The sequence below is a fragment of the Gavialis gangeticus genome, unplaced genomic scaffold, assembly GCF_001723915.1.
Source record: "Gavialis gangeticus isolate Ggan-Ray unplaced genomic scaffold, GavGan_comp1, whole genome shotgun sequence".
Classification (NCBI taxonomy): domain Eukaryota; kingdom Metazoa; phylum Chordata; order Crocodylia; family Gavialidae; genus Gavialis; species Gavialis gangeticus.
Window position 1 is genome coordinate 9690244 of NW_017729030.1, and position 11181 is coordinate 9701424.

General features: G+C 42.2%; 1 protein-coding gene across 3 annotated transcripts in view; it reads left to right on the forward strand.

Annotated features, from left to right (window-relative positions):
* The window catches only part of NPNT (nephronectin), a 93930-nt gene that overhangs the window by 25576 nt on the left and 57173 nt on the right, over window positions 1-11181 (forward strand). For all 3 annotated transcript variants that reach the window (XM_019521929.1, XM_019521931.1, XM_019521930.1), the window contains one exon: window positions 8053-8145. In XM_019521929.1, the coding sequence (XP_019377474.1) occupies window positions 8053-8145 (93 nt within the window). The remainder of the gene's footprint in view (window positions 1-8052; window positions 8146-11181) is intronic.

Genomic DNA, 11181 nt, shown 5'->3' on the forward strand with positions numbered 1-11181 from the left:
CTGCTTAAAAACATCTTATTTAGAAACCCTGAAGAAATTCTTTACTCTAAAGATTTCCCCAGTATTTTTTGTTGAGAATAAATACAATATTAGTGGTTGTATTGTAATTAGGATAAAAGTTATTTTACACTCCTTGGGCCTGTCTACATGAGACATGTTAATGTGCGTTAGCCTAAGTTAAGGCATGTTACGGGTGTGTGTCTACATGTGTGCTCATAAACTTAGGCTAATCATAAGTTAACTTAGGCTAATTTAGGCTAAGGCTTAACTTAGCTTAGGCTAACCTGTAATGCATGTTAACTTAGGCTAATCATGACTAAATTTAATACCTACAAATACAGGTATCAAATTTAGGCGCAATTAGTTAATGCACATTAACGCATGTGTAGTGCCTAGCCACTAGGGGGACCACTGGGCCCAAGTGGAGGCCCAGGAGCCGCTCCAGCAGCAGGGGAATGCCAATGGATAGGCCATGGATAACATCCTCCTGGCCTTGGAGGCCATGTCTATGTCGCCCACTGCCTGGCCTCTGCCCATGGCCCCACAGGACCCCTGGGTTCTGCCTTCCGCACTGCAGCAGGCCCACACCTGGCCCTGGGAGGAGGTCCTTGGGCACCTCCTGCCCACCAGAACCCCTGGCTCAGCCCCCGTCCCAGGCCTGCTGCCACCTGCCTGGGCCTGGATCTGCACCACGTGGCTGCAAATCTGCTCATGCATGAGGCTGCCACCCACTGGGGTCACTGTGGTCCCTGGACCTGCAGGAGAACATCCAGGGGCTGGGGTGCTGGGCACCTGCCCGGGGGCTCTTCCCTCTAGGCCCCCCTGCAGCTCCCCACTCTGGGCTTGAAGACCCAAAATATTGTAAATAATTTCCCCCTTGTGTATAATTTCCCACGTGTAAGCAGGTTTTTTATTTTTGGAGGGTGGTGGAGGGGCTCTGTTGGTTGAGGGGGAGGGGGTTCTATTTGTTGGGAGGGGAGGGATGGAGATGGGTATTGTGAGGATAATAAAATGTTTTTGTTTCAACCACATGCGTGTCCTGAAAGTAATGCTGGAGGTGGGCAGGAGGTAGGGAGTGTGTGGGCAGTGGGGCAGGCAGGCTGGAGCAGCGCCTGCAGGAAGAAGGGGTCAGGGAGGGCCTCCCACAGCTGGTGTCCTGGCCACCACTGGTGGGTGCACACCTGTCCTGGGGCCTGGGCCAGGGGGAACGAGGGGGGATGGGACTGCTGGGGCCAGCACCATGGCCAGCAGAAGCAAGGAGCACTGGTGGTCACTGGCAGGGGCCTGGATGAAGCAGTGGGGCTCAGGGCATTGCTGGCAGGAATAAGGGAGGGACCTGGAGCAGCCCTAGCATGGGGAGGCAGGGTGGGCAAAGAGGGAGCTGGTGTGTGCTGCCCCTGCGCTGGGCACATGGTTCCTGGAAGAAGGGGCTATTCAGGGATCAGAGTTTCCAAGATGGCTGCCAAGTGCTGGCAGCTGGGTCTGGCTTCAACATGGCTGCCAAGTGCTGACACATGGCAGCACTGGAGGGACTTGGGACTAACTTTTTAGTTCCATGCTGGAATTTGGGACTAGCTATAGTCCCATGTCCTTGTATGAATAGACACCTGCCAAAAATCGCTTAATGCACATTAGCTTAAAGCACATTAAATTTAGGCATGCTTATTTGCAGGTGTAGATGCATCCCTTCTGTCAGTAAAGTAAAATTTAGAGCGCTAAAATAGGCTATTTGCACAGTCAATAAATCTGCAACAATGACTATGATGGTAAGCCTAAAAGACAGATAGTTAAAGTTTCTTTCTGAATGTATGGAAGTATTATATAATTGCTTGGTCTTTTAAATATACTTTATACTTTGTGAGGATATCAGTTTCAGAATTGATGTGAAATGATTTTTGGAAAAAACGATCGTAACAGCTACAAAGTATCAATATGTATAGGTATGGACAGTCAGCCTGTTGTATGAATGTTTTATGGAAAAAACAATTTGTAACAAGTTTTTAAAAAATGTTTTTCATTCCATTTGACAAACTTGAAGGTTCTCAGCCTTGGAAATTCATTTTCGCCTCAGACACTAACTGCAAAAACCTGTGTTTTCCCCCTTGTTTAAGGGAGGTATGGGTGTTTGTCAGCATTGGAAGGGATGGGACAAGGTAGGACTCTGAGGACAGGGCATGGGTCTGATTAATGTCAGTCATAACTATGTTATATTTGAATTGATCTGGGAAAACTGAGAGGTCTCTTTGTTTTGATGTATTTTTTAAATTGTCAGGGCACCCATAGCATTCAGTGAAAAATCTTGTATTTTCCTTGCTGTACATCCTTGCAAATAAATAAAATACATGAGCTGAACATATTGTCACGTGAGTAAGCATAGCTGGAACTCTACATATTGCATTACACAGGGTGACGTATTTAAATTACTTGCACAAAATAAACAAGTCCACGTTTCTTTTAGTTATGGGAGATCATTGAAATAACTAGCCATTATTTTCAAAAACATTAGGCTCATAACTCCATGTTTAGGCTAAGCTCCTACAAGCGATCCTACGCAGACAGAACTCTGTATACACACAGACTCCTTTGAAGTCAGTGGGGTGCAAGTGTCAGATTTAACTGAAGGTGGCCTGTTCCTTAATGGTTCCGAGCACTCAAGGAATTGCTCTAAAAATATGTGGAAACACTTTCACTGAGTTCAGTGTGAGCTGACCACATACAGGTTAGTATATAGTGCTTCTTGAATAGGAAGCACTATACAGTGCACGCATAATGTAGCTGAGCTACAGCTGCTTAGAGACTGAATCTGCTTCGAGTCTGAATCTGAAATTTTACTTTTATGAGTTTAATTCTCAATCATAATATTGTATTGAATTTCAGTTGTCATGCCTAACAACATGTGGCTTAATATTAAACGTGCCCTAATGAACAGATTTCTTTATGAATAGTGTTAATGCCAAGTACAGGCTCCCAAACGCCTGTTTCACATATGAAGTAACACTTTATTCCGGCATAGGTTTTGCCATGAGAGCATTGATTGTGGTTTGCTAATTGTTTAAAAGCATGCTTGATTTAATGATAGAACCTGCATTCCATGTTTGATATCTGAAATTTACCTTGCAGATAAATACTTCAGAAGTTGTTTTCAGTTAAGTGTAAAAAGACAGGCTATGCCTTTCCTTTCCTATGCTAATATGATTTCACTGTGACCATGTTACATGCAAAATCAGATTTGCTTGTTTGACCAACACAGTTAAAGCAAGCAGCCCCATAAATGCAGCATCCTCAGTATTATACGAGAAATACACAAGAAACAAAGGGTTTTTGGGTGATATATTTTATTGGGTCAACCGTATAGTTTTGAGAGATGTTAGACAAACTTTTGGGTACAAAGGACCTTCTTGCTTTGTGTCCAAAAGCTTGTCTAACATCTTTCCCATCTAAATGTTGGAGGCATTTCTGTTTGGTCTGTGTCAGAATATCATAGATCTCCTTATTTCTCTTCCCATTTTTATTTGTTGTTAGTACTTATGGTCTTTAGTTGCCTACAAGCTGGCACATTTTTTATTTACCTGTTATTATAGATTGGGTGTGTTTGCTTCCACTTCCACTATTCCCATTATTTTCAGTTGGAAGGAATTGGCCCCTCAGGCCTCCTTGTTTTATCATCCTTTGTTACTAAAGGTTTGTAGTATTGTGATTCCACAAACACAATTCCAGTGAACAATTGCATTCTTAGACAACGAAAACCCTTTATTCATGTAAATGCCCTTGGCATTTAAAACAGAAGTAGCTACACTGAGAAAATGTGTAAGACCAGCAAAATTGCTTCTAAGCAGAATGTTTTAGAAGTTTTCCATGATGCTTCAGCTGCTTTTTAATCATAACACACCATCCATCAATTTTCTAAATAATACAAGACTTCAAGCACAGATTGGTGAATTAGAAAGAAAGATATGTGCCTTAATTCCCTCATGACTTTTAAAAAAGAAATTTTGTATTTAATAACAAGAAATATTTTAAAGATAAAAAACTATGTACTGCAGTCTATAACTGTATTCTTTAGATTCTGCTTGTTAAAGAAGCATCTTTATTTACCAAAAATGTCCCTGAGCCTTTCAAATAGAGTAATAAATTAAGAAAACAATCATACTCTTTATGTCAGACTTGGCAGCAAGCCAGCTACCAACCTGTCATGGAAAGCCATTAAGACCGACTTGCTGTATCAAAAAAAATTTAAAGTGGGAAAATGTTGATCAAGATCTAACTACTCTTTCAGCACTGAAGAAGAAAGTTTGTTGTCCTTATGTATGTATAGACATATAGGCAACTTAACTATATAAAGTACTTCATCCAAAAGATTTTCCCTCGTAGAGGACAAGGATTGTCTGTAATTTACAGATGTTTGTGAAAGAGGTTTTTTTCTACCCATTTACTAAATTGCTTTAGTAAATGCAGTTGTATAAACTGCCAACTCTGGAAACAAGTAGGAATAATCTTTGGATGGTTCGAGTTTTGTTTGCATAGCTCTTCTACAGCTACAAGTAATGTTTTACATTTTTTTCTGGCTGAATAGTTTGGCCTAGAATGGAAGCTAAAAAGTTAGATTTGTGGCTTTGTTAAGACTGATTTCTGTTACAAAAGGTCCTTATTGCATTCAGCTTCATGATTCAGCTTCAAAGTGTAGGTCCCTCGCTGAATGGGGAGGGCAATCTTGTGATAGAGGATGCAGAAAAGGCTGAAGTGCTCAATGTCTTTTTTGCCTCTATCTTCACAGGCAAGGTCATCTCCCAGACCACTGCACCGGTCAGCACAGTTTGGGGAGGAGGCGAGCAGCCCTCAGTGGTAAAAGAACGGGTTTAGGACTATTTAGAAAAGCTGGACGTGTACAAGTCCATGGAGCAGGATGGGATGCACCTGAGGGTGCTGAGGTAGTTGACTGATGTGATTGCAGAGCCTTTGGCTCTCATCTTTGAAAATTGGTGGTGATCAGGAGAGGTCCCTGATGACCGGAAAAGGGCAAACGTAGTGCCCATATTTAAGAAAGGGAAAAAGAAAACTCCAGGGAACTATAGACCAGTCAGCCTCATGTCAATCCCTGGAAAAATCATGGAGAAGATCTTCAAGGACTCCATATCTAAACACTTGGAGGAGAAAAAGGGCAAGGGCAAGTCATGCCTCACTGACCTGATTGCCTTCTATGATGAGATGACTGGCTCTGTGGATGTGGGGAGACTGGTAGATGTGGTGTACCATGATTTTAGCAAGGCTTTTGATACAGTCTCCCCAACATTTGTGCAGGCAAGCTAAGGAATTATGGGCTGGATGAATGGAGTGTAAGGTGGATAGAAAACTGGCTGGGGAATCAGGGTCAAAGGGTAGTAATCAATAGTTTGATATCTAGTTGGCAGCTGGTATCAAGTGGCATGCCCCAGGGGTCAGTCCTGGGGCTGGTTTTGTTCAACGTCTACATCAATGACCTTGAAGATGGCTTAAAGTACACCTTCAGCAAGTTTGCAGATAACACCAAGCTGTGGGGAGTAGCAGATATGCTGGAGGGTATGGCTAGGATTCAGAGTGACTTAGACAAATTGGAGGATTGGGCCAAAAGGAATCTCATGAGGTTCAACAAGGACAAGTGCAAAGTCCTGCACTTGCCACAGAACAGTCCCATCCACAGATACAGGCTGGGGTCTGACTGGCTGGGGAGCAGCTCTCTAGTAAAGGTTTTGGGGGTTACAGTGGACAATAAGCTGAATATGAGCCAATCATGTGCCCTGGTTGCTAAGAAGGCTAATGGCATACTGGTCTGCATTGGTAGATGTGTTGCCAGTAGGTCAAGGGAAGTGATTATTCTTCTCTGTTCAGCACTGGTGAAGCCACATGTGGAGTACTGTGTTCAGTTTTGGGCCCCCCAACTACAGAAAGGATGTAAACAAATTGGATGGAGAGAGTCCAGCAGAGGGTAACAGAAATGGTGAGGGGTCTGGGACACATGACTTCTGAGAAGACACTGAGGGAACTGGGCTTATTTAATCTAGGGAAGAGAAGACTGAGGGGGATTTAATAGCAGCCTTCAACTACCTGAAGGTTGATTCAAAAGAGGATGGAGCTGAACTGTTCTCAGTGGTGGCAGATGACAGAACAAGGAGCAATGGTTTCAAGTTGCAGCAAGGGAAGTTTAGGTTAGATATTAGGAAGAATTTTCCTAGTAGGAGGGTAGTAAAGCACTGGAACAGGTTACCCAGAGAGGTGGTGGAGGCTCCATTCTTGGATAATTTTTTAAAGACCTGGCTAGAGAAAGTTTTGGCTGGGATGATCTAGTTGGGGATTGTCCTGTTTTAAGCAGGGGGTTGGACTAATTGATCTCCTGAGGTTCCTTCCAAACCTCATTTTCTATGATTCTGTGCAAGTTACTGGGCACGCCTGCATGTTAAGCGAGTTTAGTACTTGCTTAATGAAGTAATAACTAAATGTGCCATAACTATAGTTACTGCACAGTAGTTCCAGCTCACAATTTTTTCATGAGCTTACTACGTAGTAGCATAATAAGACTGCATAATAGTGTATTAGCACTGTGCAGCACGCTACTGCACAGTGTTATTAGGCTACTGCACAGTAAGCGTCTTGTGTAGACACACTCACTGTCTAGTTAATTGATGTGACAGCTGGCTCCAGTTCATTACTTGACAAATGCTAAATGATACCAGTATTTAACAAAATGAACTGAAAGTACATGAATACAGTACATCATAAAAATAAAATATTTCAGTTATGCTATGTACTGGTTTCCTGTCTGCGTTGCCTTTGTCTTGCTTACATCACGAACTCACAAGCTCATCCAGCCAGGAACTGCCTGCATTGTGGGTCTTAGGTCCCGGGAAGACATTAATTTAAAGGCAGGATGGGATTTCATGCACAGTCCCAACAGTCTCTCTTGAATCACTGCGTATCAAGAAACTGAGAAAGCATATGGCAGAAAAACCAGAAAGTTCATATCATCTGCTACGGTATATTATTAGATGTACGATATTGCTTAGAAATGGTAACTCTCCTTTCTGTCTTTGTCCATGAAATCTCTACACATGTTTTTTATATTCCTTATGGAAAATAAAATTTACTGTCCAGCTGGGGTTTTTTTCAAGGTAAAAATAGTCGTGTTTTTTATTCATTTGTAGTATGAGCTGAAAATGAACTTCTTGTGACACGCAGCTGCTTTGCACTGGACTGACAGCACAGTCTGGTTGCACAACAGGCATCAGCAACCCCAAAACATTACCTCAGCTGATCCTTTGATGATGCTGTGGATGCTGAAGGGAAATGGAGGCATGGCATTTTTAAATCTGTGACCATTAAAGCCTAGTAGAAATGCAGGGGAAATGGGTTTTACAAGCCTGCATCAGTATTAGGGGACTGTAAAGGTGAGCTTTCAGTTGGTTTTGCAAGCTGTGTCAGCTCTCCTTAGTTAGTTGTGATGCACATTCTTTTGGAGACAGAATAGTTTCCTTATATTTTCTGGGCTTGTTATGTCAAACAGGGAAGTAACAGAAGCATCCATAATATTTCATCGTAAGGAAATACAATTATCTCAGTGAGGCAGAGGGGACAAAAGCTTAGCAGAAATTGCACTGCTGCTTATCTATTATTAGACTCTAGCCCCTGTATTGACACATGTACTATCTATATAGTTAGGACAGTTCTGATTCATAGTGAACTGAATGACATGCATCACTTGGTGCATCACTAAGACTGTGTGTCTTTGCTAGTCAGATACTAAAAAAAATCAAGAGTTTTGTAAAGAGTTCGGCACTATATCTTATTATACATGAACATAGTGCTCATTTTAGATCATCCACCTGATGTGCATTTGGTTTGTATTGTTGAAAGCATATTTATTTTTTTCACAATGGTGTGAAAATATGAAGTGAGGTATGAGGACTAAGAGTTAGTAGTAGTGATTATTATAGTAATGTTAGACCAGTGGCCTTTTCCTTGAAACTGTACCATAAACCTTGATTAGACCAGAACAGTTATATACATTTTTTTTTTGTGCAGCCATATGTCAGCCTAGATGCAAACACGGTGAATGTGTTGGACCAAACAAATGCAAGTGTCATCCAGGATACACTGGAAAAACCTGCAACCAAGGTAAGAAAACAAATTACAATAAAATCTTCTCATGAGACCATAGAAGTATTTTTATCCCAATTAATTAAATGCTAAGTATGTATTATGCACAAATAACAGCAGCTACAATTTTCTATGCACAAATGATTGACTATTCAAAAATGAATCTTTATTCCTGAAAGATGGGACCTGTACACTGCACTTCCAGATCAGTAGACTTTATCTACTAGGTTCAGCAGTGGCTACTCTGCTGCTATTTAGAATAAAAAGCATCACTGCTGTATTGACTCACAGCGGGGATGTATATATGAGATGCTTTATAACGCACTAGACTAATGTGTAGTAAAGCATCAGTGTCTACCCATGCACAGGACTTACTGTGCAGTAAATTTGGCTAATGTACAATTTGCTAGTACCAACAAATACAGGCCCTAGATTAACAGCACATTATAGCTAATGTGCAGTAGCATATATGTCAATGCTGACCATGAGCTGCATATCCCCTCACGTTTCTACCCGCCCCCAGTCCTGGCACTGCTTAAACCCACGCTTGGGCACCGGGCATCACGGGGGAGGTAAGCAGCTAGATGACATGTATACCTTGTACTACCCACCGGGAAGGAGGGCTCCAAGCTGGGAGAAAACCCTTGTCTTCCAAGCAGATCTGAAAGCAGCAGCAGCAGCACACACGTCTCTGCCTGTGCCCTGCTGCTGGGGGAGACTGAAATCAGCCTTCCCTTGAGCCAGGGTGGGAAGGGCTGGGGACTGTGCTCTGTTTACTTAGAGCCCTCAAAATTGACCAGCACTGCAGTGGGGAGAAAAGGAACTGGGTGCAGAGATCCACCAGCCAGCCGGGGACTTCCCTCTGCAGGGCAATCCCGTGCCCACCTTCCCACCCCCTAGGCCTGGCCCTCAATCCTCCTCATTACATGCGATCTTTTTTTCCCACCTAGGCACGCTGATGGCATATTTAACAAAGCCTACAGGAAAGTTCTAGTGCTGCTTCCCCCTCGCATTTCCCCTCCTTCCCTGGTCCTGGTGCTGCCTGCCCCCATACTCAGGAACAGGGCATTGCCCCAAGCCTGTGCTGCTTAGCCAGTCTGTGATCCTGAGCTCCATGAGGCTGGGAGTTGTTCCTTGCTCCAGGACAAACAGCTCCTTCTGCTCCCCAAAGCCCAGGCCTGACCCCTGTGCCCCTGCCAGCCAAGGGCTGGCACTGGGAGGGCCTGGAGCTCCCCTCTGTAGGGCGACAGAGCAGGCCAGAGGGACAGGAACAGCCCTGGACTCAACTGCTCCCATTGGGAGGAAATTTGCTTCCGATGCAGGCACAAATGTAGACATGTTCCCGGGCGCAGTTTACTGCACCTTATTTTGATGCACAGTAATCTTAAAGCACATTAATTACATGTGTAGCCATGTCTAGGGAGTAATTTAGAGAGTACCCTTAAGTTGAAGAACTTCGTTTTTCCTTTTCATCCTTCTTTACCTTACTTTTAAGATGACTTACATTTCCATAATCTTTTGAATTCTGAAGAAAGGTCTTTAAAAGCCCACAGTTACTGTGTGTTTTCAGTACAGGTAAAGGCTTGCTTCAGTGAAGTATCCATTACTCAGGAAAGCACTTTAGCATGTTCCTAAAACCAACTGAAGTCAATGAGATTCAGAATTTCCTTAGAATTGAAGACATCCTTACCTGTCTTCCTGAATTAAAGCCAACAGATACAGAATATGAAATATGAGATGGAGAATATGCAATATGAGATATATGTATGCATGTGTGTATATATGTATATATGAAATAAGAGATGCAGAATATGCACTTTGGGGTTGTGGGCTCAGAGTTTAGGCTCCTTGTTTAGGTGTAGATAATAAGCTATCATTTTTAATTGAAAATTTTCTTTTCATATAGTTTTATTGAAACATTTCCCTTTTTATTGTTTTAAACCCAAGACTCCCTAGCACACCCCATCTTATTCCCTTTATATTCAATGATTATAGCATTAGCTTTCAATATTTTTTCATAACTGATTTCCAAAAAAGTAATAATCAGTATAGCACTGCACACTATACACAATTACAGCTTTGAATTTTGGTTAACTTATGAAGGATGTGGCATTTTCATGTGCAGTGATATATCGTTAAAAGAGTCATACTCCATCAGTTCTTTTGGGATCTAGTAAACATTTTTAGCCTTTTTTTTCCTTAAAAAAATCATGTGAAGGTGTTTGTAGAAAAATCTGACTACTTCAGAGGTATGTTGGTACTGAGAATTTTATCCTTTCATCTTTGCTAATCCTTCCATGACACCATCTTCTAAATACATTTATTTTGCTTTTAAAATCCTTTTCTGACATATTTCTATGAAGTGAGTGCTGATTTTTGCTACTTTCCCTTATTTCTGGTCTGATTTCTTCCCTTTAGAGTTGTCATGTTGTCTTTACTGTTATCTCTGGTGTGACAGTCATAAAAGTATGTTATGATTTTGTTACTCCTAGTCTGCCTTGATTGCTTTTAGAGCTTTACCCAGAAAATAGTTTGATTAAGTACCAGCTGCACAGTAGCATAATAGCTTAACAGTATCATATATACACTACACAGGTGATCTCAGGCTTTGGCATCATGCACTACAATACTTTGGGCCTCCTAGAAATGTCAGAAGAGTAAGAGAAGTGGTATAGGTGGCATGGTAGGTGGCACTCTTAAGTCTTGTGTAGTATTGAACCAGTGCTCCAACAGGACATTGGTGACCTGTTTGTGATTTTCAGAAGTCCCTGTATGAGTTACTAGAACAGTGGAACATGTTCTCTTGCTCACTTGGGTATTTTTAACTATCCTACATGATGCCCATTGGTTGTAAAACGGAAGCCTTATCCACAGTATTTTTCAAATAGCGCGATTGAGATCATTAAATCAGTATCTTAATCAAATGGAAGTTTGTATGACTCTCTTTGGCTAAATATAGCAACCCCCCTGATGTTTCCATGTTCTCAATTCGAGTTCCCCTAGTGCAGTACAGGCTCCTCTGCTCGGGCCTGTAGGGGGGCTGTCAGGAAAGCT